At 54.0% G+C, this 18,563-nt stretch overlaps 1 protein-coding gene across 1 annotated transcript in view; it reads left to right on the top strand.

Moving 5' to 3' along the window:
- Positions 1 to 8,544: 8,544 nt before the first annotated feature.
- Positions 8,545 to 18,563, top strand: part of CSGALNACT1 (chondroitin sulfate N-acetylgalactosaminyltransferase 1) — an 84,874-nt gene continuing 74,855 nt past the window's right edge. Inside the window, exon 1 of the mRNA XM_007112648.2 lies at positions 8,545 to 9,248. Coding sequence (XP_007112710.1) covers positions 8,639 to 9,248 — 610 coding nt within the window. The 5' untranslated portion in view covers positions 8,545 to 8,638. The remainder of the gene's footprint in view (positions 9,249 to 18,563) is intronic.

Raw genomic sequence — 18,563 nt, 5'->3', positions numbered from 1 at the left:
GGAAGGTCCTCCGTGGAGCCCCTGGGGTTGCCTGAAGGGCCACCAGGTCCCTGCCTTGGACTTTCACCTGCTCTGGGAGCTCTGTGTCTAGAAGTGTTTTAAAGGCATTGGCTGGGACATGGTGGGGGCATTTGGTGAACCTTATTTCTCCTCCTCCTCTTTCCTTCTCCGATCTGCTAATAAGGTACACGGATCATCTTACCAGGAAGCAGAGAGCCCCGCTTTCCCTCTCTGTGCTGCCCTCGCTGTAACTGAAGTTGAGCCCACCTCAGCCTTCACGGCACAGGGAGGGTGATTCGCAGCTCCGACCCACCCTCGGAGCTGACCTTTGCTGCCCAGCAGCTCCCCCCGGCCTCTGCTTGGGGCCCTGTGCTTGCTGCTCCGCTGGAGGGACCCACGAGCACCACTCACTTTTTTTTTTTTTTTTTTTTTTGCTGTACGCGGGCCTCCCACTGTTGTGGCCTCTCCCTTTGCGGAGCACAGGCTCCGGACGCGCAGGCTCAGCGGCCATGGCTCACGGGCCCAGCCGCTCCGCGGCACGCGGGACCCTCCCGGACCGGGGCACGAACCCGCGTCCCCTGCATCGGCAGGCAGACCCCCAACCACTGCGCCACCAGGGAAGCCCACCACTCACTTTTAATTACCCTCTCCTGTGAATCAGTAGCGCGCCTTTCCCTGGAAGCTGGCGCCTGTTCTCCCCAGCGGCACACTTCGCTGAGTCTCCAGCGGTGTCAGCGGTCGGGGTGACTTCTGCCTGCATGCGAGCGCGGTAGGGGACTCGCGGTGCGTGGCACTGCATGGGCAGCTCCTTTTGCCAGGCTCTGGAGGACGGAAGGGAGAAGCCGGTGTCGGGCAGGAGAGAACTCATGGTGAGGCCAGCCAGCAGCTTGGTTAGCCGACTGAGAGATGTCCCCTCTCTCTCCTTTCAAAGAAGAAATTCCACTTGCCAGGATGCTTTTCAGTGGGTGATAAGTGGGTGTAAGCTTCTGGCATCTGCTCAGAAGCCCTTGGATGTCGCAGGGGGTGTTCTGTCCCGAGCCCACCAAGGGGCCAGAGCAAGGCTCACACCAGGCACAGCCGAGATCGGCATTGTTTCCAGGGGTGGTGTGAGTTTGCAGAGCTGGTAAGGGATGTGGACATGCAAACCACAGCTAAGTGGGGAGGCAGAACATTATATAGAGAAGAAAAGGTTGCTTTATGCTACATCTGAGGGGCCAGGCAAGATCCACTAGGCATTCAGAAGCAAGAAAAATTGGACAGGTTGGGTGCAAGATGAGGAACGGGTCTCAGCAAGCAGCTCGGGATTAGTGAGGGTGGTGAACGGTACAGCCTAGTGGGTAAGAGCAAGGTTTAGCATCAGACTGAGCTGGATTTGAAACCAGGCTTGGCCGCTTGCCAGCTGTGCACCTTGGGCGAGTTACGTCACTGCTCTAAGCCTCAGTTTCCTTATCTTTAATGGGATGATAAGACGTAGCTCATAGGATTGTTTGGAGGATTAAATGAGATGATGTTTATAAAGTGCTTAGTCTGGTGTCTGGCCCGGAGCAGATGCTCTCTAAGCGGGTGTAATCGTAAGCAGCAGGAGGTGCTGGGAGCCTGGTTTCTGGGGCTCTCGCTTTGCGGGCAGGGTGACCCCACCAGCCTCAGAGAGCCCGCAGGACGCGGCAGACCGAGACCGGGCAGGTCTCTCAGCAGGGTTTTGGCAGCTGACTCAGGCCTGCATGTCTGCTTGGGGCATCTTCCTGCCGGGAAAAGGTTCTTGATTCAGCTTATCCTAAGTAGCATGAGTCCTGCCCTCTTGTGCCGGTGCGGTGCCCTTCTCTCTTGTCACTCCCGAGGCCCCGTGGCCGCCACCTGTGCTGGTTGACCTCCTTAGATGCTTCCTGAAACAAGGTTGGAGGTGGCAAGGGGCGGGGGATAGAAAAATCTACGTGTGTTCAGGAAGACCCTCTCTTTCAATTCTTCTCTACACAGGTTCACCAGTGAATTAGAAACCAAAATCAAAAGAAACTAGCAGAAAGGGCTTGGGCCTGTCTCCCGGCTTTTTGGCTTTCAGAGCTGTGATTAATCTCCGTGTGTTCATTTTCTGATTAGCAGACCCCAGTTTCTTCTTCCACATTTCCCTTCTTCTGCTTCCAAGTAGGGAAAAAGGAATCAATGATTCTTGCAGAGCAGTGTAGAGATGAGGGGATGGAGGGACACCTCCCAACGAGGGGATTTCGGTCCCTCTGGGCCATGGAGAACCAGCTCCCGGATCTGGTTACAGGGAGGACCTCAGAATGGACCCTCTAGGGTGTCTTGAAGGCCACGTCCAGGTCCTCTGGGTTGGAAGGGAGGGAAGCATGCACCTGGCAGGGGCCAGGCAGTGTCTGGGCAGCAGGTGTTGGGGACCCTGGGATGGAGCCGGAGGTCCAGAGGCAGGAAGGTCACCCTGAGGAGTGGGGGCCTGCGCTGGGGCCCTGGGGTGGGCGGGGCTGCAGCTCCGTCCCGGGGACACTGGGTGAAACTCCTTGCGGAGGGAAGTTACCTGGGAGCTGGAAGCGGGTCCCTGGGGAACCTGGGATGGTTCCTCAGGGTGAGAAGACATTAAAAACAATTTTTTCGTTATGTTAGGGGTATTGTTTTGCGCATACATACTACAACAGTACTCTGACTTATCAATGAGCACGTTAACATGTGGTACTCGTCCACTAGTTTTTTCCTGCCTGGAACATGCTCTTGATGTTGGTCAGTTTGGAGAGCCCTGACCCGAGTGCCAAGGGCGAAGGAGGAGTGCGACCCCTGGAGCCCGGTTCTGTGTCCGCGCAGAGCCTCGGGCCAGACAGCCTGGTGTCAGGGTGGATGCGGTCCGCGAGGACGCTTCTCGGCCACGTTGATGCTGTGATGGCGTGTGGAGGCCTGGGCCCCCCCGCTGGCCCATACCTGGTCCTGTGTGGACAGTGACATGGGGCTTCCCTCCGCTCCCCAGCTGCCGTCGGAAGCACCCCGAGGATAAAGCACTTGGCCCGTGATGGATGCTGACTCGAGCCCCAGTGGAGCAGAGACGCCTGCGTTCCGGAAAGGTCTGCCACGCCTGAGGAGCCCTGCTCCGAAGCCCCCCTGGGGGTGTGGTTTGGGGAGATTATGCTCATCTTCAGGCTGCTTTGACTTCTCTGCAGCGTCTCGCCCTGAAGTAGAGGTGTGCACAAGAGCCAGGTTGCTGCGGACCCTGCAATGCCGCTGCAGGGGTTGTGTGTAGACGCTCTCGTCTCTCTTAAGAGACCAGATGGAGAACAGTTAGGAGGAATCTGAACAGGAGGCAGCGAGCAGGGGCTCGGGGCTGGGGGGGGTCTTCGGCTCCTGCAGTGGCCTTGGTCCGTGTTCTGCTGGATTCTGCAGAATCCCCCCACTCCGGCCGTGTGGCCCCGGGCTGATGGGGGGAGGGAGACACCATGGCGGGAAGGCAGGGACGCGGAGGCCGTCCTGGGCGCCAGGCGGAGGCGGAGGGGATTCTAAATGCAGCGCTGAGGCCGGGTGAAGTGTACGGAGTCACTTTATATGTGTTTCCGAGAACATCTCTGAATAAGAATCCCTGCAGGTTGCCTTCTCCACACACATTCAGGACGGTGTGTTTACCCAGGAGATAGGACCTCGATTTATGTTCTGTTAGTACAGCTAATCCTGCCGCCGAAGGTTAGCTGTGCCCCTGCCGTCAAAGGGCTGATTGTCTGTGCCAGGAGGAGCCGATGCACACGGCGGCCTCGGGGCCCTGGCCCGCCGCTTCCTGGCTCAGGACACACTGCTGGTTTTCTTCCCCACCATCCCTTTTGGCTGTGTGTGTGCACAGGGTGGAGCTGTCCCTTGGAATTTATTGCCACTCCCTGAATGGTCCCCTTTATCACTCACAAGGCCTGTCATTGTGCAGTGTAGTGCCTCCCGACCTGGTCTCGCCACAGAGCCACCGTCCTTGCCGCCTGCTGCGGCCCCGACAGCATCTCACAGCCGGGCATGTCCTGCGGGCCTCGTGATTTATGGGCCTCTCGTGGACGTTCTGTCACAGTACGCAGCCCTCGTGACCAAAACGTCCCCTGGGGTCTACAGAGTAAAATGAGTACACCTGTCCTAATGGTGTCTCCGTCCTGGCTGTGGAAGTTCTAATTTCCACTGTCCCCATTTTGGTTGAGTGTCAGACTCTGGACCAAACTTAGACCTGTCTTAGTCTCACTCTCGAAGAGTTTCCACTCTTAAGGTGAAATGATAAACAGTACCTTTGGCCACTTGCCTATCTTATTTTAACGAATGTTGTTGATTCCTAACATTTATTTTAAGCTTTTCTCATTTGGAAATTTATTTATTTATACTTTTCTTCTCAACACACACACACACACACACACACACACACACACACACACACACACACACCCCTCCCCCATACATTTGGTAGGTGGGAACATGGCATTAACGCTTTGTATTTGTTTTAATGGCGTTTGCCTGCTGGGGGCTCATGTTATAGTTATTTGCAAAGGGCTTAATGCCTCTACAAGCTCATGAACTTGCTGATGGAATTTGTGCTTGGTTCACTTTTCATCTCCTGTAACAACTTATCAGCGTATAATAACAATAGCTGCTCAGTAACAGCAAGGATGAATAATGACAGTATCCTGGATGGCATGGACTGTGATTCTGTCCTGTGGTTGGGCCATCGCTGTGTTATTTGGAGATACGGGGCTGCCCAGGATGCTTGCTGGTCTGGCCAGGATGTCAGGGCTGCCGGACGGCTTTTGCACCTGGAGTCTGAGAAACCCACCCATTGCTGGACCCCCTTGGCCTAGGGCCCCCTGCTTCTTTCAGACTCTCTGCCTTAAGTGTTCAGAAAGAAATTCCTTATGCAGCCCCCTACCTGTATACCCCAGGACAGAGCTCTTAGGGTTACTCAGTCTGTCCTTAGATCCCTTGTCCAGCCTGAGAGTTTGGGGAGTAGCGCTGCGTTAGGTTGGCTCACCCTGGGGCATCTGGCGAGCATTGCTCTGCAGCGCATTCTCCCTTCACAGAGGACCGTGGAGGAGCCTCCGCCTGCCATTTTGTTGCCCAGAGAGGTTGTAAGAGTGGCAGCAAAACCGCTGGGCTTGGATGTCTCTTCATTCTAATCAATAAGTTCAGTGTTTTGGACAAGGTGCATCACAGAACATCCTCTTGGATTTGGCAAGAGGCAGGAAAGCACTAGGGAAAGCACTTGAGAAGGATGGAAGTTTAAAGTCTAGGTGGCAAGACACCTGACGAGCACGAGGGATTTTCTGTGGTTAAAAAGTAGGAGCACACACCTCTCTTCACCCACACTGCCTAACGTTGGTCGCTGACAGGGCTTCATCTCGCGCTCCAGCCACCCCAAATATGGAGCTCCTCTGAAATCTGGGTGCCTTTTCTAAGTTTTTAAAATAGTAGCACAATGCTGCTGGGATGGTACAGCTGTATTTTCACTGTCGTCTCTAACTTGTAATAGTGCTTGGTAATTACATGGTGTTCTCCATCTGCAGCTGTAAACACATTATAAAAGTTAACTCTTTAATTCTCCCAGCATCTCTGCAGAGAGCGGGAGAGGTTGTACCTTTGCGGTTTGGCTGTACGTTCGGTCAGGGTTACATCTCATTGAGGCCGTTCTTTCCTGTGTGTGGTAGAGCTGGGAAGGTCAGATCTTTGCTGCAGATGAAAAACCCGATGTCTCCACAGAAGCAAGAGTGCAAAGGATGAGCCTCCTGACTTTAGCAGACAAATGTGTGGCCAGGTGTTACTATTATGATTCCAGGTTAGATTGCTAGAAACATCCAAAAAACACTGTGTGTTAAAAGATGCAGAATTTTGTTTCTGACATACATTATCTGCTCTTGACATTTAAAAGGAGAAATCCATCACTGCTCCTTTGGCAGTAATTTTTACGGCTTTTATTGCTTTTAAAAAGTCATTTCTTCCTAGATCTGATTTTTTTCTCCTTTTACATGCAGAAGAATGGAATACCAAATAACTTTGAAATTTATACTAGTGAATTTCAAAAGCCAGACTAGGCTTTCAAGAGACTTATGGAACAGAACTAATAATTGTTGTACAGTTTTAAATTTCTTTAGCCATTGCTTTAATACATTGCTTTGGTTAACCAATGTCATTTCAATTTATTATGCAAACATAACCATTATTCCGTTAAAAATATGTTAGAAAGATTGCATACTTTGTTTCCGCAGTACCACAAATGGTGTTGAACCTTCCATTTTTGTTATTTGACTTGCTTATTTTGTCTTTAATGACAGTCCATTTGAAGTAAAAGTCTTTAAAGTAGCCGCATAACGTGGTAACATGTCTTCACTGGTAATTTAATACTTGGATATAATGAGTTCATCGGAGAGATTTCATTAAAAATAGCAAGGTGCTTGAATACCAAAGCTGAGATGTTTTAAATCACAGAATTCTAGTAATTATACAAAGCCTGAGATTTTCATCAGAGAAGGCTTCCACGGCTAAACGTACACTTTAAACTCAGCACTGATAACCGTGTACTGTGCTAAATTATAGGAGAGGGAAAATCCTTCGGCCAAGGGAAATATTGGAGAGAATGTTATGTGTTGAATTTTAAAGGAAAATTGGGAAATAAACTATTTTGATAGCATAGTGATATATGTAAGACGCACATCACCAGGGACATAGGAGAGGAACTCGAGAGTGTGGCCATAGGACATGGCAGGTGACTACTCAGACCGTCAGTGAGCCTTACTGGTTACGGTATTTTCAGCATAGGGAGGATGCCAGAAAGTTCATCTCTCCCTACTCCCAGGGGTCCTGAAGTTGCTAACTGACCGGAGTCCTTCCAGTCAGTAAAGGGGACAGCCCACCGGTAAATGAGGTGAGAATCTGGATTTCTAGGTAGGGTGAAGACTGTAAAAATTAGTTTAGGGAATTCCCTGGTGGTCCAGTGGTTAGGACTCTGTGCTCTCACTTCCGAGGCCGGGGTTCAATCCCTGGTTGGGGAACTAAGATCCCACAAGCTGCAAGGCGCAGCCAAAAAAAACCCCAAAACAAACAAAAAACCTTAAAAAAAAAAAGGTAATTTCGTTTTCACGGGGATTTTTTTAACGTTGAATTTTTATAAAATGGCCAGGACACAGTACCCTCAGGGAGGTTGTTTAAGAGAAGTAATATAAAAAGATGCATCTAGGGCTTCCCTGGTGGCGCAGTGGTTGAGAGTCCGCCTGCCGATGCGGGGGACGCGGGTTCGTGCCCCGGTCCAGGAAGATCCCACGTGCCGCGGAGCGGCTGGGCCCGTGAACCATGGCCGCTGAGCCTGCACGTCCGGAGCCTGTGCTACGCAACGAGAGAGGCCGCAGCAGTGAGAGGCCCGCGTACCGCAAAAAAAAAAAAAAAGATGCATCTAGGAAAATGTTATTAAAATCTCCCTACAACAAGAAGTCTTATTTGATCCATTGATCATTCCTTTTTTCGGCTCAGGTGGGCAGGGGAGATGAGGAAAGGGGATTAAGGAAGGGAGGGCACTGAGGAAGGAGTGCCGGCTGGAGGAGGGAGGGGCTTCCCAGGGCGAGGGGACAGTGGGTGAGAGCCAGGTGGCTCCTCATTTGTTTGGGGGCGGGTGGAGTTGGATGACAGGCCCTGTGGTCTGGCTGGGTGTCCCTGATGAGCCGCCAGGACCCGGAATTGCTCCCGGAGGTTGAGCAGAGGCATCCTGGGTTTGAGTCCTGACAAAGCAGTATTTACGGTCTTCTTCCAGCTCCACCCCTTTCTGTGGTAAACTCATCATCCCCTGTCCTGGAGGAACTGTCCGGATGCATTCTGAAAGTTATCATCTGCACTTAGCATTTGCATATTTGGGCCTCCAGGTGCCTCCTCACCTCCTCATCAGAAAGTATGAGGACCACGCTGAGCCAGCTGGCAGGCCTGCCCTGGTTGGGTGCCCTCAGGAGCCCGGGATGCTCACTGTTTGCATCCACTGGTGCTGGGAAGGCCCTCTTGTGCAATTTCATGGTCATTCAAGTGTTGCTTTTTCCTTCTAACCATGAAAACAATGTGTGCCATTGTGGACAATTTGCAAGATAGAGACAATTACAGAGAAGCAGAAAAATCACCATTAATCCTTCCACCCAGAGAGAATTCACATTTTGCCATGTTTTCTTCCAGTCTTTTTTCTGCACCTTTTGTTCTTTGTGTACGCTACTCTGCAGATGCATATTTGCATTCTGGTTTAGAAACACTGACCAGCAGTTAATCACCTGTTGTAAGCATTTTCCATCAACTCCATTGAATATTGATTATTGATCGCCTGGCGAGCACAAGGGGGTCACTGTCCTGAGTAAGTGTTATTGTCGTTGGTCTCCCCAGGTTCCCTCTGGAAGGCTACGATGGGAATGAGCGTGGCGACTTGGACGGCTCCCCTGACTCGTTGCCTCTGCCTGGAAGTTCATCCTTTAGGAGTCAGGAAACTGCTGCCCTTGGTGGTGGACTCCCAGGAACGAGACGCGGTCTAGACCGAAATGGATGAGGGCAGCTCGGGGACCCCCGGACGTGTGCTCCCTGCGGTCTAGTCCGGGGACGCCCCTCGCGGGCCGGGCGGCCTGGGATGAGCGCCGCGGCCGCTGGGCGCGTGGCTGAGCCCTGAGCGAGGATGGTGCGCCGGGGGCTGCTCGCGTGGGTCTCCCGGGTGGCGGTCTTGCTTGTGCTTCTCTGCTGCGTCGTCTCCGTCCTCTACATGCTGGCCTGCACGCCAAGGGGCGACGACGAGCAGCTGGGGCTGCCCAGGGCCAGCGGCCCCACGGGGAAGGACGGGTACCAGGCGGCCATGCAGGAGTTGGAGGAGCGTCACCGCGACTACATCAGCAGCCTCAAGAGGCAGATCGCGCAGCTCCAGGGGGAGCTGCAGGAGAGGAGCGAGCAGCTCAGGACCGCGCAGCATCTGGCGGGGGACCCCGCGGGCCCCCCCGGGAGGGCCCAGGCCGACCTGCTGGCCTTCCTGCGCTCCCAGGTGGACAGGGCGGAGGTGCACACCGGCGTCAAGCAGGCCACCGAGTATGCTGCTGTGCCCTTTGACAGCTTCACCCTGCACAAAGTGTACCAGCTGGAGACGGGCCTGACCCGCCACCCCGAGGAGAAGCCCGTGCGCAAGGACAAGCGGGACGAGCTGGTGGAGGTCATCCAGCTGGCCGTGGAGGCCCTGAACAGCCCGGCCGAGAGCAGCCCCGACCAGCGTCCTTACACGGCCTCGGACTTCATCGAAGGTTGGTCCGCTTGCGAAGGGGGTGGAAGGTGGTCGGAGGGGCACCCGGGTCTGGGCCCAGGCAGAGCCCGGCTGCAGAGGCTGGCGGTGCCTTGGGGGATGGCGCGTAGGCGGCTCTGTATGAGCGACTGAAGGCAAGGCTTGGCTTTTTGTACTCTTCAGAAGTATCTGCTTCCACTCACTTCCTCGTGGAAGCCACAGTCACTGAGTGGACAGGTTCATTGTTTTTTGGCAGAAGAAGGTGGAACTTCTGGCTCTCAATAAAAAAGAAAGAAAACAAAATATAAACGTGAAATATTGAAACCAAATAGAGTGTGATAGGCAGTTTTCGTTTTATGCCTTCTCCCAGGCACGTCTAGACACCGGGCCCTGCCTGTCATCAGGCCCCGGACAGGACAGTAGTAGCGAACATGTACGTGTAGCACTTACGTCCGCCCGGCTCTGTTCTGGGAGCTTTACACTTGCAGTGACCCCTTTTGCGGGGTGAGGGAATGGAGGCTCAGATTAATTAACTAAATCACCTAAGCGAAGGGAACGGAAAGGGTCTGATTTGAAATCTGTGTTCTGTAATGCGTTGGAACAAGCAATGGGACCCTGTAAGGATGAAGTGTATCTTTAACACAACGTATTTGGGTTTTTTAACATAACCTTGGAGAGACTATCTTGCGTTTGGGTGTCAGTAGTCTAAACGTTGGGGCAGTTGAGTGGAAGTCCACAGGCAAACCTGGGTTCCACACCCTCAGAGAGCTCTACACGAGGGCCACGGATTCACTGAACCCTGAACTAGTGTGATAAGGATGGGGGTTCTTTGTGTTTAAATGAATAATAATAAAACCCTGTGGAATGCTTCTGGATGATAACAGTTGAGTAGACTTAAAGCCAACCGTGGGGCAGGAGGCGTGATGACACAGCAGAGGCTGTGTGACTCTGACCCAGACCCCTCACCTCCTGGCGGCTGGGTCTCCTCATCCTTCAATAAGAGGTTGACTTTCATGTCCCCCAAGGCCCACCCGGCCCAGCCTTCTGCAAAATACGGAGCACCGCTTTGGCTTTCTTCTTCTTGGCTTTGCTGAGGAACCGTCCCTGAGGGGTACCCTGCCCCCTCTCTGCTGGGTGACAGGACATGCCCCACCCCTTGGGATTCTGCTCTGTGGAAGGAGGGATTCAGACAGATGATCTTTAAGGTCTGCTCTGACCATGGCCACTTCCTACAGTTCTGTGAAGCCTGCGGAGGGCGAATGCCTATTGATGACCGTCTAATTTATTATCCATGTTGATTGAATTATTATCTATCTCTGAAACATAGAGGGAATAACATTTGCCCCAGTTTCCCTTCACCAGATGTTTCACTGGCAACGATTCTTGCATTGGATTCTCACATAATAACATGAATTTTTTGTACAGCCGTCTGGGAAAAGAAGATAAAGTAGCAAAGCATGATCAGATCCTGTGCTTTCGGAAACCTAACTGTTTATCTCCTCGAGTGAATAGAAAACCTCTCTTTGTGTTTGTGGTTCATGACTCCTGTGTGGGATACACAGACTCCTGTTTAAGTCTCAGTGGCACAATTTTTGGCTTTGATGGCATATTTAAATAGAGCTCTGGGGCCTACATTTGACATCATTCCATAAAACAACTTAGCCTCCCGAATTACTCCTCTTTTATAACCCGAACAGCCAACACCGTGAGTCCTGTGTGAGGTGCTGTGTCTGCTGTCTCCATGGGGAGGCTCTGGACCAGCCTGGGCACCTCCCCTCCTCCAGCTTTCGCAGGGTTAGTGGTGGTGAGTGGCTCAGACGCCAAAAGGCTTGATTTTACGGTGAGATGGAGTCAAGCCACGAGCCACAAGAAACTGATGGTTTTGATGGCACCCTGAGACACGCTTTAAACCAAGGGGATACGGGAACAGCTCTAAAACCTTAGTGACCACCACCTGCGCAGTAAGCTCTCACCTCCCGTGCTCCACAGCCAAGACCGCGTGCTTCCTGGCCGGCCGAGGCACCGAGTGAGAGCCCGGAGATTTTGATGTCCATTGTTGCTGCCTCTGCATAACCTCCAAGGATGCCCTGTGACCATGTTGCTAAGCTTTTCTAGACCAGCTGAGTCCAGTCCCAGGGCCAGGTGCTTGGAGACCCGGGTGCTCGGCTTGCATTTCAGGGAGATGCTCCTTTGTGACTTGGGGAGGAAAGGTAAGGCAGGCGTTCAGGGGCATTGCCGGGCATTTGGGGGCACCTGGGGATCCTGGTGCAGAAATAAGGGAGAGCAAGGATTCTGTGCAGTGGACGGGGTGTGGAGAGAAGATGAGGTGGTGCGGAGAGGTTGCTGTGGGCAGGACATAGGGCTTCGGGTCCCGAGCGGGTCCCCAGTTCTCAGCCAGCATCTCCAGGGAGGCGAAGGCCGTAGGACCCAGGACAGCCCTTCCCACCCGCCCTCACGTCACGTGCACGGAAGGACCATGCGCGTTTACTGTCGAGTTCCCACCGGGCCTGCGTGGTGTTAGGTTCCTCTGTCACCTCAGCCCGTTCCCTTTGTCTGCTTCCTCCCTGAGGTCTCCTCATGTGTTTGTTGATGCTTTACGTTCCTAAAGGGGGAGAAATGCTTTTTATTCTGAAGTCAGAGATAAGAGGCTTAAATGCCAATAAATGTTTTGAGGCTACACTATAGAGGGATTTTTCCTGGGGGGATGGCGAGAAGGAGGGTAGCGGCCTTGCCCCCCTAGCCCCCCTTCTGGGGAGTGGATGAGCCTCCTGCCAGGGTAGGTGCTCTGCTGTCTCCGAATATTTTGAAATTCTTAGTAAGTTGTGAACAAGGGGCCCTACCTTTTCATTTTGCTCTGGTCCCTGCAAACTGGGCAGCCAGTCCTACCGCCGAATAGAGAGGCCAGGAGGGAGGGTGAGGCAGGGAGATGGAACTAGGACACTGTGCAGCCCAACACCATTGCTGAGGCCAGCTCTGTGGACCCGCGGCGGACTGGGACAGGTGCGACCTTGGTTTGACACCCACCCTGTGCGTGTGCAGTACTTTCTAGCAAGACTGCAGAAACCGGCAAGTCTTAACTTTGTTTTACGACAACTTCGTTGTTAGTATTTTTATTGGACTCCTTCAAAGCACTTTCGTTCCCAGGGGGTTTTTCTTAAATTGAGGTGTCACTGTTCTTCCTGCCTTGTGTTTCCTGCTAGGGATGTGCTATAAGAGGGAGCTGGGGTTGCTGTGGGAACGTCCAGGACGGAGGAACGTGGCTGCGTTAGCGGGAGTGCTGAGCAGAGGCGCGACAGGCAGAGGCCTGGACCGGGGCCTCGGGCTCCGTGGGAGGGGCAGGGGGGAGACCGCGGGTGAGGGGTGCGGCCCAGCGGGCCCAGTCTGTCCGCCACGTTGGGGAGGACCTGGTTTTTGCGGAAAGGAGCCATAGTTTTTTAGCCAGACCCCAAGTTTGTCCTGTGCGGGGTCGTGGATGAGGCCCGGTGCCCAGGCTTAATCGACGTGTGTGGACGGGACACCTGCTCTGTGGGCAGAATGTCCCCAGTGGCCTGAGGGGTGGGGGAAGGGGGCAGGAAGCCAGGTCTCTGGCCTGAAGGACCCGGTTCCCCACATGGGGAGACGAAGCTCTCAGTGACTGAGGTTCAGTGGCAGGACGTGGCCGTTGATCCGAGGGTGTCAGAATCGGTGCCTGAAGACCCCTGGGGCTCGGGAGAGACCTCAGAGCAGCAGGTGGGACCTGAGGCAGCCTCGAAGGGGAGACGGGGTTACGGGGAGGGGCGAGCGAGAGGGGAACGGATGGCAGCAGAGGGCGGGGGCCGGAAGGCCGACTGACCGGGGAATAGGACTGGGGTGGGGTTCGGGGGAGACCAGCCCAGCCAGCAGGCGGGACCCGAGAGTCACTGGGAGTGTTGGACACGAGGACCCTGAGGCCTGGGCCAAGGGGATTAGCTCACAGGGTCGCCTGGATGTGTAGTCAGACGGTCCCTCGTTTGGGGGGCGGTGGGTGGTGAGCTCAGCTCCCGAGTCCCGCTCAGCACCCCCCGCCCCCCCCCACTTGCTGTGGTTCTCAGGTGCTCAAGAGGCCGTGGCATCTTGGAGGTCCCATGGTGGGAGATGGGGGCCCCGTGGTTTATCGTAGCTGGTCCTGTGTCTGTGCACCTGTCCTGACATCCCACCAGCACTGGTTCATCTCGTCCCCTCTTCCACCAGCACCCTGGATTCATTGTATCTCCGTTTTGTCAGCGTGAGTCTGGAACTCGGAGGTTAAGTGACAGCCTCCAGGCCACTCAGCTGGCAAGTGATGGGCCCAGATGCCAGACCTTGAGATCGCAGCTCCTGGCCGTGCCGCCTCGGACCTCTGAGGGTCTCTGACCTGTCCACATGCTTCTCTGGTCCCGGACGGTATGGGGGAAACCTAAAAGCACATCCAAGGGGCGCGGACGGTTGGGAGAGGTCCTGCCCGGGTGAGCTGTGTAAATGTTCTTGGGAAGAAGTTTTTAAAGGAAGAGAAGGAAATTCATCAGCTCCTGGGGGAGACGGGCAGACAGAGGCACGGGAGGGGCCGCATCATTCACTTAAGGGGAGGGGGTCATGCGGGGCTGGGCGCCTTCAGCATGAAACGCTTTACTTAAACTGATGGGGGTGCATTTCTTCTGAGACTCCTACAGCAGTGTGGAAGAGGGGTGGGAGCTGATGAGCCAGGGGAGAAGATGGAGTGCAGAAGAGCCAGTCGGGAGCTGTCAGGGAGCCGGGTGGCGGGCGCGTCCGGTGCTTAAGGGAAGAGGCGGGGCTTACGGTCCTGTTTTCTTCTCCAACATACTCACTTTATGTGAGTTCTGGATTTGATGAAAGCCCACGGTGCGGGCAGTCCTGGGGGACCCCGCCCTCCTTCTGGTCCCAGCTTGCCTGCCAGCTCCGCTCCTGCTTTTTCCTCCTGCCCTTTCACCCCTCGCCCAGTGCCCAGCTCTCCTGCCTGCCCTGACCCTCCTCCTCCCCGTGCGCCATCCTCTGCACCCAAGGCCCTGGCCTCTGTAAGACTTTCCCCTCTGCTGTCTTCAGGTTCTTCCAGCCAGAAGTTCCCTATCATCTTCCCGAGGCCGTGCGATGAGCTCGCGGACCCTTTTCCCTCTTGGTTTATCAGACTCAGCCCATCTTCCTCACCACGTCCAGCAGCAGTGATGGGTGCGCAGTGCTTTCCCTGTTCAGTGGCTGCACAGCCCTCACGGTGGTGTTTCCCATTCGGGAGCCTCGCCTGGCCAGAGTCTGACTCCCCCGAGGTCCCCTCCGACCCCGCTGGCCCTGGGGGGCTCGGCCTCCCGCTCCCCGTGCCGGGTGAGCAGCGTGGGCCTGGGGCACCAGACCCGCGGCCCATTCAGCTCCTGTCTCTGCGTACACCCTGCCCAGTCTGTGTGTATAAGAGAGCTGGCTCGAACCTTGTGGAAGAAAGTTTACAGAAAACCCAGGGTACACAGTTCTCACCTCTGCTCTTCAATTTCCATTGTGAATTAGCTGTTTTATGGGAGGATATTTTCCATCGAAACAATACCGTAAAGAGTACTTGGGTTCCTGGGACCCATCACAGATCAGATTTAAACTCTAAACTCAAGGATATAAATGCCAGAGGTTGGGGATGAGTGGAGAGGACGTCTTTAGAAAGTTATCTTCATTTTCTGCCATGGGTGTTACTACTACATTCTCAACAGAGTACCTAACACCAAAACCACTTTAAAAAAACGCTGTGTTTTGCAGTCATTTTGGAATTACAGAAGAGTTGCAGGAACGGCACAGGGTTCCCGCCTGCCTCTCCCCAGCTTCCCCGCTGTCAGCATTCTGCAAGTGTGCAGGCATCAGCCTTGGGAAGCAGCGCTGGTTCGGTGCTGTCTTCTCAGTTGTGCCTCAGCTTTGCTTCGTTTTTATGTTTCTCCTGCCTGGTGTTCTCGGGACTGCTTAAGCTCTGTGGTTTGGTGTCTGTCATTCATTTGGGGAAATTCTGAGCCAGTATTTCAGCCAGTCCTTTGCCCCGTGCCTTCTGTCTCATTCTGGACTCCACCTGTGTGAATGCCTCACAGCTAGTGGATGTTCTGTTTCTTTTTGGTTTTCACTTTTTTTTCTCTTTGTGTTTGGCAACTTCCATTGACCTACCTCAAATTAACTGATTCTTCCTCAGCAGAGAGACTACCCATCAAGGCATTCTTTATGCCTATTACTGTGCTTTTAATTTCTAGCATTTCCATTTATTTCTGATCATTTCCATCTCTCTGCTGAAGTTGCCCATCTGATCGCACGCATTGTCCCCTTTTTCCACCTTTAACATATTAATCATAGTTGTCTTAAATTCCCTGTCAGATGACTCCAGCATCTGTGTCATCTCTGAGTCCGGTTCTGATGATTGCTTTGTGTCTTGGATTTTTTTCTTGTCTTTTCCAAACCTCATAACTTTTGTCGAATCTGGTGTAGCTAGTAGAGACTGAGATAAATAGTGTTTATGCCTGGAAATGGCACACTTTTCCCTTTCCTGTGCCGGGGCGTGCAGGAGTGGGCGGGGCTTGAGTTTTGTGGTTGCTGTGGTTACCCTCAGTGCATCCCAGGCTCCAAATTCCTCGGTCATACCTTGTGTTAGGGTGGAGGCGGTTCTGCCTGAGGGCTGTCCGTCCAGCGCTGTGAGCCCTCGGGGAAGGTCTCCTTGTGCTACTCTCCTGTCGCCTCCCAGCATTTCTGCTGTCACTTGCTATTCAAGCTTGTTAGCTTAGTGCAGGGCAGTGGGGAGTGGAGCAGTCTCTGATGTTCTGATTAAATCTCAGTCCTACCAGGTCTTTGGTTCTTGGGGTGTCTCCTGTCCCGCCCCAGGACTAAGGCTTTTTACTCCTCCCTCCCCAGCTGCAGGGAGCTTTCACCAGTTCCTGAGGGTGAGAATGTTTGTTGCACTTTCCCCAACAATAGGTTTTGGTTCCAGAGAGGGGGACAGGAGGAACGGGCCCCCCGACATGGCTGCTGTCCCCCACCCCCGGGCCTGCACCTCTTGGACACTTCTAAGACTCTGATTTTCTGTGAGTACCCGAGGAGGCTTCTGGAGGAAGAGCCGCGGGGGTACAGACCTCTCCATTCTCTGGAGCCCCAGGTTGGGACCAGCCGGTTGTTCTGTGGCCTCAGCTCTCCCCGAAGTTCAGAAAAGTCCTGCATTTGAAGGGAGTCTGGCTCTTTTTCATTGTGAGCAATGTCTTTAAACTCATCATACCCTGGAGTGGAAGCAGAAGAGTGAAACCACTTTTTAAAATAATAATTTAAAATCTATCGATTATTTCGCCTGCTTCCATTTCTCTATGAATCAATAATCTCTTCTCACAATCTGTTGATGGTTTCACCCATCATGCTCAAGCCAACAGTTTAAAAGCACTGAATTGCATTGATTTCGCTCATGAGCGGGAAGGTTGGGACATCCCACACCTGGGTCCTCTGAGCGGAAACCCTGAATGCCGTGGTCTCTCCTCTGTGGCCATGAATCAGAGAAACGGCGGGGTCGCTTAAGCCTATCTGGTACCATATGTCTATTCTTTGAGTTTTAATGTTTCAGTGTTGGCCACTTGGATATTTTCTATCAAAGGTCACACGATCATAAAAAGTAACAGTATTGTGACAGTCGATCATTTCCAAGCACACTTCCCCAAACTGGCGTGTGGAGCCATCCCTGCCTTCTGCATTGTCAGAACTCGGGGTTACTATTTTCCATCCCTTTTTCTGCCTTTCACCTTGGTCTGCCTGGGATCACCGTCACCCTCCTGCTGGTGTTGAAGCGGGTCCTGTGTTAGCTGGGTGGGGGGAGTTAAGGGAAAAAGGGGGAAAGGCACTGTCCTGTTCCCACATCAAACATCCGCCTTCTTCCTGCATTCCACGCCCTCCCACACGTCCCCGCAGGCCTGGGGACACTTTGGTGGCTGAAGCTGGCACCTGCCGCCCCACCTCTTTGTCACTCTACACAGACCGTTGTTTAGGAAATAAAGCCAAGACTTGGGAGCGCCGGGAGGCTGTGCTCTCCCCTCTGTGTCCTGTCCCGCTGCTTCCTCTGGGGCTCTGTCCCTGGCTGTCACCCGGCTCCTTCCTTCCTTCCCTGCAGCCAGTGCCCCTTGTCCCCAGTCTTGTGGGGGAGGGAGGGATGGTCCCCTGTCGCATCCCATGTCTGTCGTGCTGACTTGTGGAGCGGTAACTGTGACTGGACTTCACGGCCGTGGGCTTGGGCTGGTTCACAGCACTGGGTGCGTCTCCACAGGCGCTTGGTGGATCAGGGCTCTGTGGCTGGCCCGAGGACGTCACCACCACAGATCCTGGCGTTCCTGTGCCTTCGGAGCGATCTACACGTGCACTCTTGAACGCAGCCCACTTGTAGATAGGGGACACCCCCCCCCCCGCCGTTTCCTTTGCATTGTAAATGTTTCTGTCAGCAGCAGCCAGCGCTTGCTGCACTACAAGTCAGACCCCATCCAACTCACCCAGGGAAAGGGAGCATATGGGTGACAGTGATGAGATTATCTTTTATACTTTGCTTAGAGTTGTAAGCGGGTCACCAGGGCCTGTGAAATGTCTCTCGTCTCTCTCCATCTGTTTCCCCTGAGGCTGCTGATCGTAAGTCAGCATTCCGCAGGGAGATGGGTTGGAAGGGCCGCAGAGCCTTTGCCCCGATGACTTTATTCTCATTGTAGGACCCATAGGAGCTGCGGTGGGGGAAGAGAAAACACCAAGCGTGTTCAGTCTGTTCACCCATTGGCCGTGCCCTCTGTGCCGGCATCGTCCGTGCTAGGGGTGGACGCGGTCACACGCGTGGTCCCTGCCCCTCACAGGCGATGATGGCAGGGTCACACCTTAAACAGGTGGTACAGGGGGAGAGATTGGACGTAGGTGGCGGGGTCAGAAAGGGCATCACGGAGAAGACCTTTGAAAGGTGATTCCAGTTGTCTCAGGTCAAGGGTGTGTGCTCTGGGGCGGGAGAGTGCTCCAGGCAGGGAGAGTGACATGGGCAGAACCCGGAGGCTGTGAAAGCTCGGGGCAGTCACAGACCTGCAGGCAGTCCGAGGATGCTGGAGTATTAAGTAGGAGGATGTTGGTCTGGGTGGGAGGAGGTGTGGCCAGATGACGACCCTGAAGGATTAGGCCCAACATCATCAAGGGTGTATGTGCATTTTGGGGTTTCTAGTTTATCCTGCAGGCCCTAGGCACTGTTGACCTTTTTTTTTTTTTTTTTTTTTTTGCGGTACACGCGGGCCTCTCACCGCTGTGGCCTCTCCCGTTGCGGAGCACAGGCTCCGGACGCGCAGGCTCAGCGGCCATGGCTCATGGGCCCCGCCGC

This window comes from Physeter macrocephalus, chromosome 20 (genome assembly GCF_002837175.3).
Source record: "Physeter macrocephalus isolate SW-GA chromosome 20, ASM283717v5, whole genome shotgun sequence".
Taxonomy (NCBI): Eukaryota; Metazoa; Chordata; class Mammalia; order Artiodactyla; family Physeteridae; genus Physeter; species Physeter macrocephalus.
The sequence above is the reverse complement of the archived record's forward strand: the minus strand, read 5'-3'. Positions and strand labels throughout refer to the sequence as shown.